General features: G+C 52.9%; 1 protein-coding gene and 1 pseudogene across 1 annotated transcript; one reads left to right on the top strand and one right to left on the bottom strand.

The window, feature by feature from the left end:
• Positions 1–14,510: 14,510 nt before the first annotated feature.
• Positions 14,511–15,431, top strand: LOC114000010 (olfactory receptor 14J1-like; the record flags this gene model as incomplete). Its single annotated transcript, XM_027743893.2, has 1 exon — positions 14,511–15,431. A coding segment is annotated over exon 1 (921 nt), but the record flags the coding sequence as incomplete, so codon positions are not given.
• Positions 15,432–23,833: 8,402 nt separating this feature from the next.
• LOC114000011 lies at positions 23,834–24,738 on the bottom strand (annotated as a pseudogene).
• Between the last annotated feature and the right edge of the window lie 400 nt (positions 24,739–25,138).

The raw sequence follows: 25,138 nt of genomic DNA, 5'->3' as shown, positions 1-25,138 counted from the left end.
CTCAGCAAAGCCAGTGCAGTTCTCAGGGAAATCCCCTCCAAGTCAAGGCCTTTCTTTTCCCTGGTTTGTGCTCTCTGAGGGTGCTGTGAGGAGCAGGAGCTCTGCCCATGTGCTGCTGAGGACTCAGCTTTGCTCTGCTGCAGTGCAGACATGGAACTGGTTTGGGACAGCTCTCACGATCACAGGGGATGTCACATGGAACCCAGCTTTGATGGAAGAGTTCAATTCCTGTTCTGTTGTCTTGGAGCAATTTGGGCTGCAGGAGAGAGGCACAGTGTATCCTTAAAATAATTTTGACTGGATTTTTTGGTTACAGTCATAAGACCTGGGAGTGCTTTTTTAGGGGCAAATTTTTCTGATGACAAATCTGAAGAGTGTTGAGCCAGGACAGGCAGAAGGGCTGAGCTCTCCATTGCTTATTGCAGGGCCAGGAGAGCTGCAGTGCCTCTCAGCCTGTTTCCCATCTACCCTGCACTGTCCCTTGGGCTGCCTTGAAGATGACCTCACACACAGATTCCTCTTTGAAAACCCCACCAAGATCTGTGCTGAGAGCAGGGCAGTGTTGCTTGAAAGGGCAGCTCTGGGAAGTGTCCCCTGTGCCAGCCCAGAGGTGCAGCTGTGCTGGACAGAGCAGGACAGGAGCCCTCCTGCAGAGAAGCCAAGGGCTGGGACAGGAGAGTGCCCACCCCCAAGGGAAGGCTCAGCACTGCCCAGGATCCTGTGCTCATTTCTGAGACTGCCTGAAATATTCATCTCTGAGAGTAAAAGAGTTGGAATTCCAGTGCAGCCTCCTGACCTGAGAGAACAATGTCTCTGCTACAATGCCTGAGCAGGAAACACACCTCAGCACTAATTCCTTTCCTGTAGCCCCTGTCTTTTGTGAGCTTTGCAAAACATTCTCCATTCAATAAGGTGTAGTGGTGTGGAGCTGTGAGCAGGTCTGACCCTGCAACAGCGAGACATGGAAAAGATCCTCCCTCAGCTGCCAGGTTTGCTCCTTGCCCACAGCCCTTGTGCCCCAGCCCTGGAGCAGCTCACCGGGCCGGCTGAGAGCTGCCCCTGGCAGGCAGCAGAGTCCCTGCCCAGCACAGCGCCCTGGGCTGCAGGACCCTGCTCTGCCCCACAGCCCTGGGCACCCCTGGCTGCACCCCCGGCTTCACAGCTCTGCCAAAGTGCCCCAAAACAGCCCCTGCTCACCCATCCCATCAGCTGGGGCTGGGCCAGCTTTAGGAGATGCCTCCAGGAGCTGCCCCTGCACTGCCCTGCAGCCACAGACTCACCATGTGCAGCCCTGCCAAGATTCCTCCTGCAGGGAGCTCTCAGCCATCCTGCCAGTGCTGAGCCCCTTGAAGCTCTGTCTGTGCCCTGCTGGTGTCCCTGAGCTGGCCTGGCAGTGCCCTCAGCCCTGCTGGGCTGTGCAGAGGAGCTGCTCCTGGGCAGAGCTGTCTCTTTGAAGCTCTTCTTGCTTGCCAGGAGCTGCCTGTGTGCCAGGAGCCCGGCCCAGCTCAGCAGCACAGCAACAGCCCCAGGCATTTCATGACCCTCAGGGGGGTTGATGTTGTTTACATGAGGCTCAGTCCCTGAGAGGAAGTTCAAACAACTTTTCAAGAACTCAAAATGAGACTAAAACACTGAAGTTTCTTGTAGTGCTAATGAGTCTCACTGAGAACGTGTGCCCATGTCCCAGTTAGAGCAGAAATCTGCAGACAGTGATGACAAGGATGGACAAGCAAGGGAAAGGTGGCTCTGATGCTGAACAAACCTTGACTTGTTTCCTTAATCCAAAGGGACCAAACCCTGACCTCCATCCCCTGGGAAGGCAGATCCTGTCCCTGCCTCATTCCTCAGGGCTCTTCCTGGGGCCCTGGGATGTGGGATGTGCAATGCCAAGGGCAGGCCCATGGGGTGGCACCTGCCAGGCTGCTGAGCAGGGACAAGGAGGCCATGAGGCCCCAGGGCTGCAAGGGGCACTCCCCTCCTCCTGGCCTCAGGGGCACAGACAGCAGCCATGGCCAAAGGCCTGCAGAAGGTGGCTCTGGCAGGGCCTTTCAGCTTCTCCCCCTCCCTGTCTCCTCTCCAGCCCAGGCTGTCCTACGGTGTCCATGCCCTGCCCCTTTCCCTGCAGGCTGTCGTCATCCCCCCGGCTGCCCCACCTGGCTGGCACCTTCCTGCACTGACATCTCTGCGTCCTCCCTGGCTCTTCCTGCACACACAAAGCCTTGGCCTCATCCAGACTCCCCCTGGGTGATGTGTTGCAGCACAGCACTGCTCTTGGAGGAAAATTCTTTTCTCCTTGTGCCAGCCTGGACCTCCCCAGCTGCACTTGGCATTAATTCTTTCTTTCTCATGCTGTTTTCTGCTACAACAAAAGCATCCACCCTCTCTGAAGCGACTCTTCAAGCACTCCCAGGGTTCTTTTATGCTGTCCTGTGTCTGCACACCACTGAACCCACCACTCCTTTGCCCCTGTGGAGTGGTCATATGTTTGAGACCTCCAAACCCCTTCCTGGGACATCTCTGAGCACTCTCCAAGGTGTCTGCAGATGAAAACATGGTCTGAGATAGTCACAGGGATAAGTTTTACCAAGGCCTGGAGTGGCAGAACATGGGGAAATGGCTTTGAACTGAAATAGGGGAGCTTTATATTGGATAAAATGAAGAAATACTTACCAATGGGGCTGGCAAGAACTGCAACAGAAGAGGATGTCCCATCCCTGGATTTTTGCAAAGTCAGGAACTTTGAGCAGCCGGAATTAGTGAAGATGTCACTCTCCATGTCCAGGGACTTGGACCACCTGAGCTTTTATGTCCCTTCCAATCCAAACCATTCTGTGATTCTTTGAGTCCCAAACTCCTTCTCCAAAGAATTTCTATGGCTAGACATGAATTACCATGGCTTTGGAGAAGCCATTGTAAATTCAAAAGGAAAAAAACCAATTCAAATAAAGTTCCAACATCTCTGTGTGAGAGTTTCACCAAATGGGTCAATGGCAGAGCCTCCCAGGATGATCTTGCCAGTTGAAGATGGGGGATTCTGTCTGGGGTCTGATACCTATGATGGGCAAGAAGATTAAGCACATTTGGGGACTGTGCCAGACTTGCCATGGGATCTCTAGAGAAGAACTAAAGGAAGGGAAATGGTGGGATCACAGTGGTTTGTGAAGGAATGGGCATGAGAAAACAGAGAGAAAAGGGATGAAAAGGCTGGTCATGAAACAGGAGGATGCTCAAGACACTTCCCAGGCCATGACCTGACAATGATCCCCACAGCCTGTCCCCTTTTCTTAAGAACTCCATTGCCAAGAAGTTTCTGTGGGGAGGGACCTCTCTGCTCCTGGCACAGATTGTGGCCCAAGGTCCAGCCCCAGCAGTGGGAAATACTAACAGTAAACTCCTGAGTTCTTTGGGGCACCCAGACTGATATTTGTATGTGGGTGGGTGGGTAGGTGGGTTGGAAGCACAAAACAGTGATGAAAATGCAAAGCTCAACCCGCGATGGGGCCCGTGGGGATCAGAACAGACACAGAAATCAGATGAAAATCCTGTGGTTTGTGTTGCCATAGCATTGGGGAGGAACGTGGAGTGGGGTAGGAGCTGTGTGGTCTCGTTCTTCTCCTTGATACCCAGAGATGTTTTGTAAAAACCAAGTGCACCACCTACCAAGAAATATCCTGTACAAGGTGTCCACAAAAGAAATGGAAGGTTAAATCACAGCACATTGCATAACCCTGGTTAATAAGGTATAAAATGTAGCCTGACTTTGTCCCTAAGTGGGGGATGAGAATTGGACCCAACATGTGCAGGGACAGAGGGAGGGGTTTGTCCCCCTGGCCCTGCCCAGAAGGGACACCTTTCAGGAAGGGTTGTGGCCTTGGCTGTGCTGAGGGTTGCCCCGGGCAATGCAGCTTGGGATTGCAGTGGCACTGTCAGGGCTCTGCAGAGCTCCTGGCAGTTCCTGCCTTTGTCCCCAGCAATGCCAGAGACCTGCAGGGGTTGCAGTCAAACACTTGTGCTCTTTGGGACCCCGCCTGGCTCTGCTGAATGTCAGCAGGCCTGGAGTTCCCAGACTGTTCCTGCATCCAGGGTCGGGCCTGCAGTGACGTTTGTGCAGCATTCAATTGGGGCAGTGGCAGGATGGCCATGGATCCATTCCTGCACAAACACAATGGGGCTCCATCCCAGGCAGGGAAGGGCTTCAGGGAGGAGGAGAGCACGTCTGGGCAGGAACCTGCTGAAATCCCCGAGGGACAAATGGCAGTGTCTGCCCCTGCAGGGGACTCAGCCTGGCCATGGCACAGCTGGAGCTGCCTGGCTGGGAGCAGCCCTGTTAGAAGTTGTGGGTGGGCAGGGAGCTGGGCAGGAGGCAGCCGTGTGCCCTGGCAGCAAGGGAGGCCAAGAGCACCCTGGGCTGTGGCACCAGCACATCAAGGACGGGCATTCTCCAGCTCACTGTGGCTGAGGAAAGCTGAGGAAAGAGCTGGGATGTTTATAAATTGTATTGAGTTTAAATTTTGTTTGTGGGCAATGAAGAGAAACTTTCTGTGACTCTAAGTCTCATCAGTTCCAGCCCTCCCAAAGAACACAAACCTGAGGAGTTGTGGTTCCCACTCCAGTGGCACTTGGAGCTCCCTCCTTACCCAGAACACAGAGCTCCCTTGTCCCACAGAGTCCTTGGAAATGGAGGATTAAGGACACAGGACAGGCTGTGGGGACCAGTTGGAAGGTATGGTCAGGGCTTTGGGGTGGTTGTGACCCATTTGTTGAACCTCCCCCAACTGGCCTGGACCCATGGATCCAGCCTGTCCAGATCCCTCTGCAGAGCCTTCCTGCCCTCCAGCACATCAACACTCCCCCCAGCTTGGTGTGCCCTGGGAACTGCCTGAGGCTGCACTCGATGCCCTTGTGCAGATCACTGAGAAAGAGATTGAAGTGCCCTGAGCCCAGTGCTGAGCCCTGGGAACACCCCTGGATGGAACTCCATTGCCCACCACTCCTTGGGCCTGGCCATCCACACAGATGCTTGCCCAGTGAACAGATGCTGCAGAAGGTGTTTGATAAAGGTCCTGTAAGCCCAGAATATTGGGATGAGTGCAGATTTAGCTCCTCACAGCATCGAAATTCATTCCCTTTCTCCCTTTTCCTACCTTTGTGGATTGAGGGAACTTGTGACTTCAGTGTGTGACTCACTGTGTGCAAAGGGCAAATATGGACAGAATTCACATGGGCTGTGATGCCAATTTGTGCCCCCAAAAAAGGCGCGGAAGAACTGCTCAGAGACAGAATTTTCAGTCTATAAGCAGGAGGTATTTATTTACGGCCGGGGAGCGGCCGGGGAGCAGCCAGGTCGCCCTGGACAGCCTACTCCAACGAGAAAATTACAATTTGAGCTTTTTATACACTTTTTGCCAAGCAATTACATCACATATTATGAATATTCATTACATTGCAACATCTGCTTTTAATATTCATAACAGGCGGAGTTGAGGCGGAGTTAGAGGTGTGGTCTTTAATTTGGGGAGCACTTCGGTGGTAGTTCCGTTCTTCCTTCATCATGAACCTGCTGTCCTCACCATCATCCTCCTCATAAACTTTTGAACCTTCCCTAATTTGGGTAGTTTCCTTGTGCATTTGGCAGGGATTTCCAGTGTCTGGCAGAAGTTCCTGATTTCTTGGCTTGTCCCTTTTCTTATCTCCCTTTGTTTTCTTCCATATGTCCTTTTTTGTGTGTGCTAGCATTTCTAGTTCTCTCCGTTCATGCCCATGTTCCCTCATATCAAGGTGTCCTGTATCCTAGTGGATTTATTGCCTCCACTGTTTCCTAATACTGAGCTCTATGTGCTTTGCTGAAAGCCTGCATTTGTGCTTAACTCTCTCTAATCCTTACATTGCTTTACTAAATTCACTTCTCAGGTGTTACCTGGCTGTTGTCTCTGTAGCTCTACATCTCCCCCTGACGTGGCAGAGCACACAAACTGCCCATCCCTGTGTCTCTTTCTCCACTGGCTGTTCTTTGGTTTGGCCCAGAAACCTCCTGAGGTCCCTTCCAGGATGAGTCCCAGTGCACTGCCCTGCACCGTGGGCCTTCCCTTCCTGATGCAGCCTCTGTGGGGCAGCAGAGCTGGGTCAGTGCAGGGACAGGGCTGGCTCTGACAGGGGCCATGAAGCCACTGCCAGGAGGTGACAGCAAGGACAGTTTGCAAAGAACAAATTTAGATAGGGTGCCTTTGTTGGAATCAAGGGGGTCATTGTGACACCAGAGAAAGTCAGGGAATCAATGAGCTGTTGTGAGACTTCAGGGTCTCATGGAACCAAAGGAACCCTGGGATAGTTAGGAACCTCATGGAGTCAAGGGTCTATTGAGACCCTGCGATGCTCATGGAACCAGAGGAATTCTGGGAGAGTGTGGAACTTCATGGAATCAAAGAGCCACTCTGACACTGGAGGGCCTCCTGGATCTGAAGGAAACCTGGGAGACTGCAGAATCTCCTGGAATCAAGTGGCCAGTGTGACACGGGGGACCTCCTGGAAGCAAAGAAACCCTGGGACATTTTGGAACTTCCTGGGATCAATGGGTCATTGTGACACTGGGGAACCTGATGGAATTGTGTGGCCATTGTGACATTGCAGGGCCTCATGGAATAAAAGGAAACCTGGGACACTGGGAAACCACATGGGATCAAGGGGTGCTTGTGACCCTGCAGGACCTGATGGAACCAAGGGAAGCCTGGGACACTGAGGAATCTCGTGGAACCACGTTGGGCGCCATCTGCCACGGCTCCAGTGTAAAAGGAAACCTGGGACGTGACACTTTGTGACCCTGCAGAATGGCACAGAATCAACATTGTGTCACTGCAGGGCTTCATGGAACCAAAGGAATCCTTGGACACTGTGGAACCTCCTAGAAACAAAGGGCCACTGTGACACTGAAGAACCTCATGGAATCAAGGGGCCATTGTGACACTTTTGGGCCTTGTGGATCCAAAGGAATCTTGGGATGCTGTGGAACCTCATGGAATCAAGGGGCCATTTTGACACCATGGAAACTCATGGAATCAAGAGTCCATTCTGACTCTGCAGGGCCCAGGGAAGCAAAGGAATCCTGGGACACTGTGGAATCTCACAGAATCAAGGGAACAATGTGACCCTGCGGAGTGTCGTGGAGATGAAGAAGCCCTGGGAGACTGGAACCTCATGGAATCAAGGGACCGTTGTGACAGTGCAGGTCCTCATGGAACCAAGGGAAAATGGGGACACTGTGAAAACTCATGGCATCAAGGGGCCATTTTGACATGCAGGGCTTCCTAGAACCAAAGGAAGCCTGGGACGTTTGGGATCGTCCTGGAATCAAGGGGCCATCGGGACACTGCGGAACCTCCTGAAAGCAGAGGAACCCTGAGACTGTGCAGAACCTGATGGCAGAAAGGAGCCCTCGTGACACTGCAAAACCTCGTGGAATCAAGGGGCCACGGCTTCACATCTGGGTCTCATGGAACCAAAGGAATCCTGGGACACTGGGGAAACTCATGGAAGCAGGGAGAGCCTGGGACACTGTGGAGCCTCATGGAATCAAGGGACCATCGGGACACTGCAGGACCTTGTGGGGCCAAAGGAACCCTGGGTTGCTGCAGAACCTCACGGAGGTGGGAAGCTGCTGTGTGGGGGCCCCCACGACGAGTGGCTGAGGCTGCTGAAGGAGAAGCCAATTTGCAGAAGTGGGAGCCGTGGGCAATGCCACTGAGCCCCCTTGCCATGGTCAGTTACCATGGAAACCTCACACAGTCCTGTTGCTATGGTCGGTTACCATGGCAACCATCATACAGTTGTGCTGCTACAGTCAGTTACCATGGAAAAAAATCATACATTCCTGTCGATATGCTCAGTTACCATGGCAACCCTCATACATTCCCATTGCTATGGTCAGTTACCATGGCAACCATCACACAGTTGTGTTGCTACAGTCAGTTACCATGGCAACCAGTATACATTCCTGTCGATATGCTCAGTTAACATGGCAACCCTCATACATTCCCATTGCTACAGTCAGTTACCATGGACACCATCATACATTCTCTTTTCTATGGTCGGTTACCATGGTAACCATTATACACTGCCACTGCTATGGTCAGTAACCATGGCAACCATCACATATTCTTATTTCTATGGTTGGTTACCATGGCAACCATCATAAAACCCTATTGCTACAGTCAGTTACCATGGCAACCAGCACACATTCCCATTGCAATGATCAGTTACCACGGCAACGATCACACATTCCCATTGCTATTGTTGGTTACCATGGCAAACATCATAAATTCCCGTTGCTATAATCAGTTACCATGGCAGCCATCATACAGTCGCATTGCTATGGTCAGTTACCATGGCAACCAGCATACATTTCCATTGCTAGTGTCAGTTTCCATTGCAACCATCATACTTCCCGACGGCTACAATCGGTTACCATGGCAACCACCATACATTCCCGTTTCTACAGTCGGTTATTATGGCAACCACCATACATTCCTGTCACTATGTTCAGTTACCATGGCAACCATCATACGTCCCACTACCACAGTCAGTTACCATGGCAACCATCATCCATTCCCATTGCTATGGTCAGTTACCATGGCAACCATCATACAGTTGCGTTGCTACAGTCAGTTACCATTGCAGCCAGCATATATTTCCGTTGCTACAGTCAGTTACCATGGCAACCATCGTACGTCCCACTACTACAGTCAGTTACCATGGCAACCATCATATATTTCAATTTCTAAGGTCAGTTACCATGGCAACCATCATAAATTCCCGTTGCTACAGTTGTTTACCATGACAGCCATTATACATTCCTGTTCCTATGCTGAGTTACCCTGACAACGATCATACCTCCCGATAGTATGGTTGGTTACCATGGCAACCATCATACATTCCCTTTACTACAGCCAGTTACCATGGTAACCATCATACATTCCCGTTGTTACAGTCAGTTACCATGGTAACCATCATACATTCCTGTTGTTACAGTCAGTTACCATGGTAACCATCATACATTCCCGTTGTTACGGTCAGGTACCATGGCAACCATCATACGTTCCCGTTGCTATAGTCGGTCACCAAGGCAACCATCATACTTCCCACTGCTACAATTAGTTCCCATGGCAAACAGCACACATTCCCATTGCTATGCTCAGTTACCGTGGCAACCATCATACATTCCCATGGTACAGTTGGTTACCATGGAAACCATCATACATTCCCATTGCTATGGTTGGTTACCATGACAACCATTATAAATTCCAATTGTTATGGTCAGTTACCATGGCAAACATCATACTTCCCACTGCTACAGTCAGTTACCATGGCAACCATCATACATTCCCATTAGTATAGATGGTTACCATGGCAACCATCATACATTCCCATTGCTACAGTCAGTTACCATGGCAACCATCATAGTTACATTGCTATGGTCAGTTACTATGGCAACCATAAAACATTCCCATTCCTATGGTCAGTTACCAAGGCAACCATCACACATTCCCATTGCTACAGTTGGTTACCATGGCAAGCAGCATACATGCTCATTGCCATGGTTGGTTACCACGGCAACCATCATATATTCCTGTTTATACCGTCAGTTACCATGGCAAACAGCCTAACTCCCAGAGGTACGGTCAGTTACCATGGCAACCGTCATACTTCCCACTGGTACAGTCAGTTACCATGGCAACCATCATACATTCCTGTTGCTATGATCAGTTACCATGGCAACCGTTCTACATTCCAATTCCAGTTACCATGTCAAACATCAGAAATTCCTGTTTCTACAGTCAGTTACCATGGCAACAATCATACATTCCCATTGCTACAGTTGGTTGCCATGGCAACCATCATACTTTCCATCGCTATGCTCAGTTACCATGGCAACCATCATACATTCTCATTGCTACAGTTGGTTGCCATGGCAACCATCATACTTTCCATTGCTATGGTCAGTTACCATGGCAACCATCATACATTCCCATTGCTACAGTTGGTTGCCATGGCAACCATCATATGTTGCCATCGCTACGGTCAGTTACCATGGCAACCATCATACATTCCCATTGCTATGGTCAGTTACCATGGCAACCATCATAGAGTCCCATTGCTATGGTCAGTTACCATGGCAACCACCATACATTCTACATTCCCATCACTACAGTCAGTTTCTATGGTAACCTCTTGGTTCCTCTTGGACAGAAGCAGATGCAGATGAGCCTCCCTGTTGTCCACCAACCTGCCAGCTGTGCTCTAAAGGCCTGTGTCCCAAGGGCTGTCTTCACCAAGACCCTGCACAAACCTCTGGGACTCTTTGCATCCTGTCCTGGTGCCTTTCCAGTGAATTCCAGGGTTATCAAAGCCAACTGGAATGGGCTCTTTGTCTCACTCCACAAGGTCACCCAAACCACTCTCTCCTCTGACCCTCACCCACAAAAGTTCACCCAATTCCTTCATCCCCCAGAGCAGCTCCACAGGTCCAAGAAGCTCCTTCCTGCTGAGGACACCTCTCTCCTGCTCTTTCTCTCCTGGGTCTCCTTGGCCTTCTCTCCCAGCCCATCACAGCACCAAAACCTGGGAACTGTCTCAGCAGGCCTGGGCTGTTATTGCCTGCAAGTGGAAGGAAGAGAGACTTGGGGCTGCAGCTCCTCCTCCTGTGCCCCACATGCAGGGCATTGGGGCCTGTCTGGCTGCAGCCCCTCAGCGGGGGCACCGGGGTCAGAACAGACTTGCAGTGGGCAAAGCTGCTCTGAAAGCCCCGAGAGCTGGGCTGGGCAGAGGCTTTGCTGACAATGGCCTTGGGGGGGGACGTGCTGGGACTCAGGCCCAGGGGGAAAATCCCAGGCCTGATCCCTGAGGAGATCAGCACATGCTGCTGAAATGCTGGGGGAGAGCAGAGCCAGCAGAGGGAGGGAACAAGTGTGGACAGCCTGGGCTGATGGGATTTGGACTCGTGCCTGGCCCGGCCTTGGCTGGGCAGAGAAGGGACAGCCTTTGTGTCCCTGCAGGGCTGGGATTCACTCCCTGCCCCAAAGGCCCCCAGTGTGTCTGAGAAGCCCTGGGTGGTGCCTGTCCCACAACTGCTGGGAATGGGGACGGGCTTCCTGCACAGGCCCTGTGCTGTCCAGGGCAGCTGCTGCACTTGTGCTGCAGAGCCCTGGCACCTCCCCTGGCACTACAGGCCCCTCTTTGGCTGTTCAATCCAGGCTCAGCTGCCCTCAATTAGGTTCAGCATTGAAGGGACGTCCAGGAGACAACTGCCATTGTACTCTGAGCACATGTAGAAAATACCCTGATAAAGAACAGGGGAGAGACCTCTCTCCCTGTGCCACCTGACTCCATTTGATCACCTGAGCACCTCTAGGGGCTGCTCTGGACAGAAGGAACAGTGACAGGTTCCCCTGTCCTACATGTGGGTACTTTCTGCCACTCAAGTTGGCCAAAGCAATGTCCCAGCAGCCTCCAAGAAGATCCCACAGCTGCTGCCCTGTCCCTAGGAACTGCTCCATTGGAGCCTGCAGTTCCCAGCAGGAATCTCGGTCACCTCTGGCCCCTCAGAAGGAACCAGGGGTTTGTGTCCCAGCAGGTCACTCCTGGCTTTGGTCTTCCTTCATTCCCATGGGAACTGGGACAAGGAGTCACCTGCAGGGGCCTGTTTTGGGCCCACTGAGCTGGGGCAGGAGGAATCCCAGCCCATGGGGGTTGTGCAGGGAGCTGAGTGTCCTTCTGGCTCCAGGTCTGCAGAGCCACAAGGAGACACCTCTGTTGACTCAGCTGAGTCCCTTCCCTCATTGGGGTGAAGGAGATCCCTCCTGGGCACTGTCTGGGTTTCCTGTCTAATGATGGGACATGAAAAGGGGACTCTTGAACTCTGTGTGTGTTTGGAGAAATGACAGTGCTGAAAGAAGTGTCTGTGCCCAGCTGAGAGAAGGAACATCATTATTTCCTTCAGCTGTGTGCCAGCAGGTTCCCCTGGAGCCCCAGGGACAGCTGGAGGAGCCCAGAGGGGCAGAGAAAGGGCTGCCTGGGGCTGTTGCTGTGCTGCTGAGCTGGGCCGGGCTCCTGGCACACAGGGAGCTCCTGGCAACCAAGAAAAGCTTCAAAGAGACAGCTCTGCTGGTGAGCAGCTCCTCTGCACAGCCCAGCAGGGCTGAGGGCTCTGCCTGCAGCACCCAGGGCACAGGAGAGAAGGCAGAGAGATGAGAGGTAGCCTGGGCTGGGAGGTGACTGAGCTCTCACCACAGGAGAAACCTTCCCAGGATTTGAAGGAAGAATTCTCTGGCTGTAGGAAAGTTCAGCTTCCCTTCCTGGAGGCATCTCCTCAAGCTGGCACATCCCACAGCTTCCAGGATCTCTCAGGAGGACTCTCCCAGTTGCTGCAGTGTAGGGGAAGTGGCCATATGGCAGAGCAGGGCAGGAGCTGCAGGCAGCAAGGGCAGAGAGGAGAAGGGAGCAGGAGGTTCAAGGGATCCTGGGCTGGGAGGACAGGGCAGAGCTGCTCAGGGCAGGAACCTTGCCAGCCCTTTGGCACGGTCAGGCTGTGGCTGCAGAGCAGTGCAGGTGAGTTCCTGCAAGTGCCTCTGCCAGCTGCCAAATGGCAGCAGTGGCAGGAGCTGTCAGGATGGCTCTGCTGGATTTGCTGGGGTGCCGCAGGAGAAGCTGCTGCAGAGCAGGACTTGCTGCTGCCCCCTCAGAGGCCCAGGGCCAGAAGGTTCCCTGTGCCAGGGCTGGCTGGGGGGTGGGAAGGTGGGGGTGCAGCCAGGGGTGCCCAGGGCTGTGGGGCAGAGCAGGGTCCTGCCCCCAGGGCTCTGTGTGCTGGGGCAGGGACTCTGCTGCCTGCCAGGGGCAGCTCTCAGCCTGGCCAAGGAGGTGCCACGGCCCTGCAGGGAGAAGGGGTGGGTGGAAGGAGTGACCCCTCAGGGCAGGGCAGGGCTGGGCAGGGCCCTTCAGCTGCAGGCTCAGGGCTCCTCACAGCTTCAGCTCCACCTCCTGCCATTTCCAGGGGCCCTTCTCAGGAAGCACATCCCCCCAGAACAACTCCCCCTTCCCAGCCACCACAGGCTGTCTGGGATCTGCTCTGCAGCCCCTGCCCAGGCAGAGCTGCCCCTGGGCACTGGGCTGGGGATGGCTCTGGCAGCACTGGCAGGGAGCTGAGCTGGGCACAGGGAGGGGCTGCTGGCAGGAACAGCTCCTCACCCAGAGACAGGCAGGCAGGGAGAGGCAGCTGCTGCCACAAGGGCTGGGCAGGGGGATGGGGGCCCCTCCCTGCTGTCCCTGTGGCACAGACCCCTTCCCTGAGCAGCTCCTGCCTGGGCTCCTTTCCCAGCTAAGCAGAGCCTGTGCCCTCAGGCCCACGGGGGCTGGGCTGGGCATTGCCCTGCAGCAGCCAGAGCCCAGGCAAGGACAGGGCCCTGATTTCCAGCTGTCTCTCTGTGTCCCTCCTCCCTTGGCAGCAGCACTGTGGCATTTCACTGCCATCCCCTGCTGCCTGGGCTGTCCCTGTTCTCACCACTGGGTTTTCTGAGCCAGTGTGTGGTTTTTGGGGGACAGATTCCTGTGCAGACACAAACCCTTTGGGTGCTGCTGTGGGGCTGTGTCTGTGGCAGCCAAGTGCCCAAGTGCCCTCCAGGCACCTTCAGGGTATTCAGCTGTTTGCCTGGGTGTCCTGCAGGGCTGCAGGTGCCCTCCAGAAGGGCACAGCTCTGCCATAGCATCTCTGTGCTGCACAGGATCCCCATGGAGAAAACTCCTCAGTGCTAAATCCATGGAAATGCTCTGGGCAGCTGCAAGGAGCATTTTGTGTCTCACTCTGGGAGGGGACAGATGAAAAGGTGAGGAGTGGGTCAGTCTGTTCTTTGGACATGGATTCCTGGATCTCTGGGCAGTTTCTTTGGAGGGGAACAGTTGAGTGTGATGCTCCTCCAGCTCCAAGCTGCCAGCACAGGGCAGCTGAGCCCAGGACTGATGGGCAGAGCAGCTCTTCTCTTGCACTAAGGGACCATCCCTGTGCCCCTTTAGAACCCACAAGAGTTGACCTGCAGTGCAATAGAAATGTCAGGGATTTCAAACCTCCACAACCACTCCTAAGTGTGGCAGGTGCAAGTGGGTGAACAAATCCAAAGAATTCCCTCAACTCAGTCCTTCATTTGGGCAAATTGCAAACAGCAAAGCTGAGAAGCTCTTGGATGTACCAAAAGTACATTTCATTTGAGATCACCCTGCATTCCAGGTTCCCTCTCCAGCAGAGCAAGAAGGAGTCCTTGGGAGCCCATCAGAGAGTTCCTGCTTCCAATGGTCCCCTCAGGCAGCAAAAGGCAGAACTCAGGGGAGGGAGCTGCAGGGAGGTCTGAGAGAGGAGAGAGAGCCTGAGAGTGAGGTGGCTGAGACGGGTAATGTTTGGCTGCAGAAGCCTGGTCTAACTCAGCAGTGACTTTTCCTCCTCAACAGATCAAAGTACTCTGAGGAAAGAGCAAATGTCCAACAGCAGCAGCTCCATGGCCCAGTTCCTCCTCCTGGCATTGGCAGACAGGCGGGAGCTGCAGCTCCTGCACTTCTGGCTCTTCCTGGCCATCTCCCTGGCTGCCCTCCTGGCCAACGGCCTCATCCTCAGCGCCGTAGCCTGCGACCACCACCTGCACACCCCCATGGGCTTCTTCCTGCTCAACCTCTCCCTCACAGACCTGGGCTGCATCTGCACCACTGTCCCCAAAGCCATGCACAATTCCCTCCAGAACACCACAACCATCTCCTACATGGGATGTGCTGCACAGCTCTTTTTACTTTTCTTTTTCATGTCAGCAGAGTATTTCCTCCTCACCATCATGTGCTACGACCGCTACGTTGCCATCTGCAAACCCCTGCACTACGGGACCCTCCTGGGCAGCAGAGCTTGTGCCCACATGGCAGCAGCTGCCTGGGCCACTGGCTTTCTCACTGCTCTGCTGCACACAGCCAATACATTTTCCCTGCCCCTGTGCCAGGGCAATGCCCTGGGCCAGTTCTTCTGTGAAATCCCACACATCCTCAAGCTCTCCTGCTCACACTCAGGCTACCTCAGGGAAATTGGGCTCCTTGGGGTTAGTGTCTGTTTAGCATTTGGTTGTCTCATTTTCATTGTTTTCTCCTATGTGCAGATCTTCAGGGCTGTGCTGAGGATCCCCTCTCAGCAGGGACAGCACAAAGCCTTTTCCACGTGCCTCCCTCACCTGGCTGTGGTCACCCTCTTTGTCAGCACTGGTGTATTTTCCTACCTGAAGCCTCCCTCCATCTCCTCCCCATCCCTGGATCTGGCCCTGTCAGTTCTGTACTCAGTGGTGTCCCCAGCACTGAACCCCCTCATCTACAGCCTGAGAAACCAGGAGCTCAAGGATGCCCTGAGGAAAATGATGACTGGATGCTTTTCAGGAGCAATCAAGTGCCTGTTTTCTGGTGTGTAGCATTCAGAATGGGATTCCTTAATGACCCAGCCTTCCTGCTCAGGTTTTTCGTGGAGGTCATCGGGTTCTTCTTGCAGTAATTTTTTCTGCAATGAAATATTATTATGCATCTGCCTTCTAATTTAGTGTCTACCCACTGAATTTGACCCAGAGATGTAAAAATGATGAATTGTTCTCTCTGGCTATTTAAAAAAAATAAATGATCCTGCAGTGCCTTCTTTGTCCAAGACCCTTCTTCTCAGATGTTCCTAAAGGACAGCACACTGCAGGACAGGGTGTATTTGCAAACGGGAAGGGGACAATAATCCCAGCCCAGCAGCACTGCCAGGGAGTAGCAGGGCTTGGTCTTTGCAGAGCTGCTCTCTTGCCACTCCCACACTGTCCTCCTGAGCCCCTTTCTCGGGGTAAGGCCTGAGTGCTCTCTGAGCACAGTCCTGGGGGTGGAAGCCCTTGGAGCACAGGCAGGGACAGGCCCTGGCAACTTGTGAAGCAGAGCTGGGCTCCCTTCCAGCATCTCCAAGATGCTCTGGGATCTTCTGAGGCCACTGCATGGACTGGGGCACTTCTTCTGTCACCTTGCTCCAGGGCTGCAACTCTCCTGCAGTGTCCCCATGACACTCCTGCTCTCTGCTTTCCAGGTTCCATTTTCAGATCCAGTCTTCCCCTCCTGTTCCCAGGGACATCCTGGGAGTGCTTCAGAGCTGCCATCCTGGGGCAGCTCCTGCCCAGCGTGGGCAGGCACAAGGTCTCTCCAGCTGCTCCTCTCCCCTCCCCAGTGCCACTGTTTTCTGCAGCCTCCTCATCCTTGCCCAGCACAGCCCTCCTGGCACAGTTGGACACAGCCCTTGTTCTCCCCCCTCCTCAGGCACCTGCCCAACCCCTCAGCTCCAGCCTGATGGCCACAAACCTTCAGGGCAGGGAGGCACTGAGGAAAATGCTGAGGAAACCTTTCAGCTGCACTCAAATCCAATTGGAGGGGTTGGCCTCGAGGAAGAAATCCCTTCTCATTCTCCACAACCACCAGGACAACCTGTGTTGTGTCCTGGGCACTCCTCTGGAAGTGTGGGCTATGGAAAAGGTTTTGGTGTCAGGGATATTGGGAAGGCTGGGCAGTGTCACTGGGAGACCTCTCCCAAACCCTTGGAAAGGCCAGAGCCAGCCCAGAGCTTCCTGGGGCCTTGGCAAAGGCAGACATGGAACCAGTCTGCAAACAGGGCAGCAAGGAGGGTTGGCAGAGTTCCAGACTGCTCAGGCTCAGCAGGGAAGGGGAGAGGGCAAGTCCTGCTGCAGCCATTGCCAGGCATGGGAAGGACAAGGCAGGGATTTCAGAACCCCTGTGGGAGGGCAAAGAAGAGGATGTTTCGTGCCCAGACTTTATCAAGGCCCTTGACATGGTATCCTGTGGTCTCCTTATGGCCAGACTGGTGAGAGCTGGGCTGAAGAAGTGGAAGATGTGGTGGGTGGGAAGTTGGCTGAATGAAGAGTGTCCAATAAAATCCATGGTACAAAGTCCTCTTGGCAGCAAATCCGTGAAATCCCTCAGTGATTAGCCCTTGAACACCACTATAGAACATCTTTATTATCTCTCTGTACAATGGGACAAAATGTGTCCTTTGTGGATGATGCCAAATTTCAGGGAGCCCTTGAGCAACCTGTCCTGATTTAAAGACACATATTGGGGCAGGAAATCCAATAAAATGAACTCAATCCTCTTTTATTCCCCACCAATACAGGGAGACAAACTACAAGGAGGTAAAAGTGAAAAAAATAACAGTTGACTGACAAGACATATAGCAACAAAAATGGCAATACCAACAGGACAGTTCAAAGCAACAGCAGAGAGAGAAATTGCCTCCTCTCTCCCCCCCTGCCCCAACTCCCTTTTGTAAACAGATAAAAACAGGGATCAACACCTGCCTCCCTTCCCCCTTTTCCTCCTGAATGAACAAAGAACAAAAAACAAAACCAGTGGAAAGAGGGGACAAAGCCAAATCTGGGAAACTCTCTGGTCTGAGATGAGTTGTGCTGCCCAAGAACACGCTGACCCCAGAGGTGTCCAAGCGGGGCAGAGCCGACGACTCCGGTCCGTGCGGCGGCGGGGGGGAGGCAGCGGCTCTGCTTGATTCCATGGAGTTCTGGGGAGGCACAGTGGCCCCTTGGTTCCATGAGGTTATGACATGTCTGAGGGTTCCATTTGTTCCAAAGAGACCCCACATGTCACAATGGTCCCTTGGTTCCATGAGATTCCACAGTGTCCCTGCATTCCTTTGGTTCCAGGAGGCCCTGCAGTGTCACGGTGCCACTTGATTCCGTGATGTTACAAAGAATGAGAATGGGCCCCTTGATTTAAGGCCAACTGCACATGGGGCTGCCTTAGGGGGAGTGTGGGCACCCATATAAGGGAGTTGTCACCCCTCTGGACTCAGCCCTGGGGTCACCACATCTGGACTGGTCTGTCTGTCTGTGAGGTTCCCCATTGTGGAGGAATGAGAAAGAACTGGAGAGGGTCTAGAGGAGATCTGACAGGATGGAGCTTTTCTCCATATTGGAAATAGGATGAAATCTCCACAAAGAGCAGCATGGAAGGCTGGGACTGAAGGTGAGGAAAAATAAATGTTCAGACGGAAGGTGACGAAAAAGAAATGTCACTCAATGGGGACCCTTGTGCTGCAGGATGTCACCAGAGGGAGTCAGGATCAGCCCATGGCTTTGTGTTTGTCCTGGGGTGTTGAGGTAAATTCAGGGGAGGTGGGGGGAAGCTTGGAAATTGGATTTTTCTGGGGGTCAAACCACCACAGTGTTCCAGGGAACAGCCAGAGCTGGTGCAGAGCCATCAGGGAGGGTCTAGAAATGCTGCTGGGAGGGGGTGGGAAAGCAGGAGGGGTGTGTGCAGCCTGCAAGGCCAGAGCAGCAGCAGGGCCAGGGCAGGACAGCCTGCAGGAGAGATGGCCAAGGGCTCTGGCAGGGCTGCAAGGCCCAAAGGCACCCAGGCCTTTGTCCCCTTGCCTCTGGCAGCTGCCTCTGCCACTCAGGCCACCACAAGCCACTTTCCTGGCAGGTTCTGCCCTTGGGTTCTGCCTCGCCCCTCCCTCAGCAGCCTGGCAGGGGTTGCCCAGTTTTGGCCTTTGTTGTTCCTCCCCCTCCCATCCCAGTGCCCCCCAAACAGCCCTGAGCCAGCCGGGAGGGACAGGATCTGCTGGGCCAGGGCCTGGGGCTCAGCCCTTGGCCTTTGTGCTCCACAAAACCAAGGCAGGCTTTGCTCAGCATTGCAGGGGCCTGCCCAGAGCCTTTGTCTGCCTGCACTCCTGGCCTCCAAGGAGCTGCCCCAAGGAGTCCCTGGGGAGGCTTTGGCAGTGCCTGCCCTCAGTGGGGCCCAGCAATGCTTCAAGGCACTTGCAGTTTGGCTTCTGACTTCTTGAGCAGCTGCTTCCATCTTCTCTCAGTACCTCAGGATCATGGGCTGGGCTGCAAACACACTGTGGGGCTCATTAAAATGCAGAAATCCCTCAGGATCTCTTTGTCTTCCTTTAACTGTCTTCAAGGCAATTTCAAAACAAGTCTTCAAAATTTGTACTTTTTTTTTAATTCAATAATGGATATTTTTAGTTCAGAGGAGAGGTGATCTTGATGCTGAGTGTCTCCTCAGGAGATCCACACTGACCCTGGATGATCAGTCTTGCTCCTCACCCCCCAACCTCACCAGTTCTGACATGACTCATCTTGGACTGAGAACTGATGCAGCTGCAAACACACTGTGGGACCCATTAAAATACTGAAAAACAAATTATTTTAAACACTGAAAAACAAATTATTTCCCTTCCTTTGATTGTTTTCAAGTCTTAAAGTCTTCTACAGCTAATTAGAGTTTTTTTGTACTTTAGCTAAGGAGGAAGATTTTAAAGTGGAAGTCACAAAAAATATATATTTTTTTGATGAAAGGGAATTATTTACACAATGCCTTGGGATGCAAGAAGATCAGGGCACAAAGGATTTGGATCCAAAGACAAGGGGGCAAAAGAGATTAGTAGCACTTAATCCTTGACCAATTGAACAGTTATCAAGGGATTCAATAGCATTTTAACAGTGACTGAATTAGAGATTCACAAGAACAACATTCCCACCGCAGTCAATTCACCCCCACACCCAGGCAGAGATGTGTGCACACATCAATAGTTGGGTGTGGAAAGGTCCCTCTCCCAAATTCTCCTGTTGTCAGGGAAACACTCCCCACCAATCCCTTTGTGTTTCCCAAAGGACAAGGGTCCCAGCTGGAGGAGTGTTTGTGGAGGGGGATCAGAATTGTCCTGGCCATCAGCGCCGCTCTTTGGAGTGTTGCAAACTGGAGGGTTCCCGAGCTGGGAGAGGCTGCCAGAGGTGTCCCACTGAGAGGGAGGTGCTGGGGAGCTGCCAGGGCCTCCCTCAGCCCCGCTGGGTGTGGGCTCACAAGGGGACTGGCTTTAGTTCTCTGCTGAATTTCCATCCTGGGGTCAGGAATGACTGGAGTTTCCAAAATATTTGGGAGTTGTATCCAAACTGTTCCATTTGTGTTACAATTCAGGCAGGGAATGTTCCAAGGCTTTCCTGGGATGACTGATTATCCTGTGTTCCCAAACTGTTCCACTCTGGATTGTTCCCACCTGTATCATCCAGGAGCACCTGGTCCAGTCCAGGGACACTTCCCCACACCCATCGTCCAGTCTGGACTATGAGACCCAGGTTTGAGCTACAAGCTCATGCAAGGGTTTTTACTTTGAAAAATATAAAAGGCACCAAAAATTTCTGCCCTCCAGATATTTGAAAAAGGCCTTCAGTTCTTTTAGTCCTTTGAAAGAGACTACAAGGGAGAAGACACTGTACACATCTCAGGTGGTGAAATAACACATTTTTACAAGGAAACTTCAGAAAATAAGGGAGCTTGGTAAAAGTTTAAAGGGCAACATTCAACCGGAACAGAGCATTCCCCAAAGCACTGACTGATCCCAGGCCAACCCATCCCAGTCAGCTGGATGGTTTATTGACAATGTGTCCCGAGGGGCGGCACCTCCGATGCCACAGAAACCCCTCCCCCTGGATTAGGAAACCTTTGGAATTCAGGAGCTGTTCCAGTGGAGCACGAAAATGAACAGCAACTTTCCCAAAGCCCAGAGCCCAGCAGAACAAAGGCAGGCCCCATCAGTGTCAGAGCAAAGGTCCCCCATCCCTGTGTCCCTGTGGCCGCTGAGGCGGCAGCGCAGGCCCGAGGCGGTGCCGGGTCCCGGTGCAGCCGGGGCAGAGCGGCGGCTGCGCGAGCGGCAACCCCGGCGGTGAGTGCGGCAGCCCCGTGGGAGCGGCGGCTCCGGGCACAGACGCCGGCGGCAGCCGCTGTGGCGGCGGAGCAGCGACTCCGAGGCGCTGCAGGAGCGCCGGCTCCGCTCGCGGGCGCCGGCAGTGTTGGGAAGCCGGTCCCGGGCGGCTGCGGGGCAGCGCGGGCCAAAAGCGGCAGCGGCGGCGGCCTCGTGGCAGCGGAGGCTCCGGGCAGACACGGCCCCGCTCCAGCGCTGCCGCCTCAGCGGCGCTCAGGGGACGGCGCGGCGGCTCCGGGGGCAGGGCCGGGGACTCCCTCTCGGGGCAGCCCCGGGCACCAAAGAGGACCAGGGCCCGCCGTGTTCTCAGCTCGCTTCTCTGCAGTTCTCACGGCATCGGAGCACAGCAGGGGATGGGGAAACTGAGCTCAACCACAACAGGAGCTCCTGGAACCGAGTGGCCATTGGGACACTGCAGGGCCTCCTGGAATCAAGGTGGGACACTGGGGAGCCTCCTGGAGCCAAGGGAACCCTGGGATATTTTGGAACATGGTGGAATCAAGGAGCCATTGTGACACTGCAGGGCCTCAAGGAACCAAAGGATCCAAGACACACTGTGGAACCTCATGGAATCAAGGGGCCATTGTGACTCTCCCAAGCCTCATGGAACCAAAGGAATCCTGGGACATAGTGGAAACTCGTGAAATGATCAGAGCCATTCTGACACTCCAGAACCTCATGGAACCCTGGGATATTTTGGAACATCGTGGAATCAAGGAGCCACTGTGACACTGCAGGGCCTCAAGGAACCAAAGGAAACCTGAGAGTTTTTGGAACCTCATGTAATCAAGGGGCTGTTTCTGCAGGATGCTTTGTTCAGATAATACCTAAACAATGGTCAGAGAATGCAAACAATTCAGGCTCTCTGTGGTGAGTTCCTGCTGGTGTCAAGGTGCTGTTTTTAATGTTGAATTATGCTAAACCCAAAATGCTTCATGAAACTTCAAACACACATCCTGCTTTCTGAAGCAGGATTTTACAGAGAAACTGCTCCCTTGGCTGCAAGTATGTCTGGCAGTCAAACCCTTGATAACTGTAAAAACCCCATCCAACTTTCCTGTGGAAGATTCTTCCACAGACTTCCTTGAAGTGTTTGGAGCTTCTACCATGAAGCAGGGACAGCTCTTCATGGTCACTGCCCAGGAGTTAAGTGAGAGAGAACTACCCCCTGTTGTTGTGGGGTGAGTTACCTCAATCTCTGCTTCAGGATTGTTTCTTTTTGCTGGCGTTGATCCAATTGCTTTAATAGAGCGACTTTGATAGACTGCACTGTCCTATCTTACACTATACTACTCGGAGGTTTTGACTTTTACACTGTGCAGTAAATAACTCTCTTTAAGGTCTTTCATCTGTTCACTTGTCTGATTAATTGTCTGTTCATTTGACGTAAAAATTTTATAGAAATATTTCTGATTTGCCATCACTAAGACCTGCAGGACAAAGTGAATCATGCCTCTCTAATTCCTTCAATTGAAATCAAACTCTGAGCCTGAGATTGGATCCAGCCACCCCCAGGCTCCTTTCTGAGAAGGACTTTAGAAAGCAAGGGGGTCCTTTCTGCACCTCGTAGCTCAACGAGACGGCTTCTGCATCAACTTTGTCTAAGCCTTCCACCCCCCAGCCCCAAGCCGTGACACAGGGGCATGTCTTGTCCATGCAGGGCAAACATGGACTCCTGAGCTGGTCATTTGCTGTCCCTCCTTGGAGGGAAGAACAAGCCCAATGGCCTGGGGTGAGAGGCCAGTGCTGGGAGCGGCGCTGGCTGTGCCAGGGCACTGCTGGGTGCCCCCACCCTGAGCACTCCCCCCCTTGTGCTGGTCACTGCTGGTTTCCTCTGCAGGGCGTTGTGTTGGGCACATCCTGGAGAGCAAAGTGGAAAGCAGATGGAAGCTTTGAGGCCCTGGCCTGAGGAGATGCCCCTGCAGGATGGCAGTGCTGCTGCAGAGGTCAGCTCTGTGCCAGCAGTGCCCGTGGCTGTCCCTGCCTGCAGTCCCTGGACAGTCCTGCAGCAGGACTGGCACCGACTGCCAGAGCACTGAGGCCTCCACCAACACAGGGCTCTGCAGGACAGTGTGGAAGGGAAGGGAGAGGAGGCCATGGAGGAGAAGGGCTGCTGCTCCCTGGCACTGCTGCTCTGCTGGGACTCTTTTGTGGCCCAGCTCTGCACAGAGGCCCCGACCCTGCAGCTGCAGAGAAGTCAGAGAGGAAAGATGTCAGGCAAACAAGTCAATGCAGAGTTCTTTATTTGGTTTAAGCACACAGCAAGTACAATTCCCAATTTGTACAGCCTCTGGACCAGGTTACAAAGGCAAACATTGAATTGAAAATGGTCTTTATATATGTATCTTTATATGTGTATTTATATATAAAGAGTTTTTGGTGTGAACAAATTCTCACAAAAATAATACAACTACCAGGAGCAAAAAATAGAGAAGATATGTGTTGCAGTAGGAATTCTTAATCACACAGCAGACATAAGAAGTTATCTTATCCAGAAACCTTGAGATTTAAACACAGGGAAGCCTGTTTACATTTACTCTCTGATATTGTTACACTATCTTTTAAGTTGACTTCTAGACTCCAGAGGTAAATCCCTTTTATCAGTCTGTTTACCCCTATCTGCCTTGTGGTTTTGATTTATGTGCAACTTTACTTTTAATACTACAAGTGAAAATTCTGTAGCAAGAAGGCCCTTTTTTCAAGGTAATGTACAGCTTTTTATATACCTGAAATGGAAAGAAATATCTGTTTATCTGTTTAAAGAAAAATATCTCCCTAGACCTTTAACCCCAGCCATCAATGGAATGCTTGCCCTGCTTTCCCAAACCCCTATATATAGCTAAATTATGTCAAATAAAGTATTCAGCTTTGTACCCACAAACTGGATCATCCATTTTCATTCAAACCGTCTCAGATATGTTGGGCCTTTAATGAAATCCATAACAGGATTGGCCTTTAATGAGGTAGATAACATGCAGACAAAGGAGAGTTTGTTGCTCCTGAAAAGCATCCAGTCATCATTTTCCTCAAGGCATCCTTGAGCTCCTGGTTCCTGAGGCTGTAGATGAGGGGGTTCAGTGCTGGAGGCACCACTGAGTACAGAACTGACAGGGCCAGATCCAGGGATGGGGAGGAGATGGAGGGGGGCTTCAGGTAGGCAAAGAATGAGGTGCTGAGGAACAGGGAGACCACGGCCAGGTGAGGGAGGCAGGTGGAAAAGGCTTTGTGCCGTCCCTGCTGAGAGGGGATCCTCAGCACAGCCCTGAAGATCTGCACATAGGAGAAAACAATGAAAATGAAACAACCAAGTGATAAAGAGATGGAAAACAAGAGAAGCCAGAGTTCCCTGATGTAAGAGTGTGAGCAGGAGAGCTTGAGGATGGGGGGAACCTCACAGAAGAACTGGCCCAGGGCATTGCCCTGGCACAGGGGCAGGGAAAATGTATTGGCTGTGTGCAGCAGAGCAGTGAGAAAGCCAGTGGCCCAGGCAGCTGCTGCCATGTGGGCACAAGCTCTGCTGCCCAGGAGGGTCCCGTAGTGCAGGGGTTTGCAGATGGCAACGTAGCGGTCGTAGCACATGATGGTGAGGAGGAAATACTCTGATGAGATGAAGAACTGAAAGAAAAAGAGCTGTGCAGCACATCCCATGTAGGAGATGGTTGTGGTGTTCTGGAGGGAATTGTGCATGGCTTTGGGGACAGTGGTGCAGATGCAGCCCAGGTCTGTGAGGGAGAGGTTGAGCAGGAAGAAGCCCATGGGGGTGTGCAGGTGGTGGTCGCAGCTACGGCGCTGAGGATGAGGCCGTTGGCCAGGAGGGCAGCCAGGGAGATGGCCAGGAAGAGCCAGAAGTGCAGGAGCTGCAGCTCCCGCCTGTCTGCCAATGCCAGGAGGAGGAACTGGGCCATGGAGCTGCTGTTGGACATTTACTCCTTCCTCAGAGTATTTTGATCTGTTGAGGAGGAAAAGTCACTGCTGAGTTAGACCAGGCTTCTGCAGCCAAACATTACCCGTCTCAGCCACCCCACTCTCAGGATCTCTCTCCTCTCTCAGACCTCCCTGCAGCTCCCTCCCCTGAGCTCTGCCTTTTGCTGCCTGAGGGGACCACTGGAAGCAGGAACTCTCTGATGGGCTCCCAAGGACTCCTTCTTGCTCTGCTGGAGAGGGAACCTGGAATGCAGGGTGATCTCACATTAAATGTACTCGTGATACATCCAAGAGCTTCTCAGCTTTGCTGTTTGCAATTTGCCCAAATGAAGGACTGAGCTGAGGGAATTCTTTGGATTTGTTCACCCACTTGCACCTGCCACACTTAGGAGTGGTTGT

The sequence above is a fragment of the Pipra filicauda genome, unplaced genomic scaffold, assembly GCF_003945595.2.
Source record: "Pipra filicauda isolate LSUMZ 115617 unplaced genomic scaffold, ASM394559v2 scaffold1065_size32457_pilon, whole genome shotgun sequence".
In the NCBI taxonomy this organism is placed as follows: Eukaryota; Metazoa; Chordata; class Aves; order Passeriformes; family Pipridae; genus Pipra; species Pipra filicauda.
This window is presented reverse-complemented; position numbering and strand designations above follow the sequence as displayed.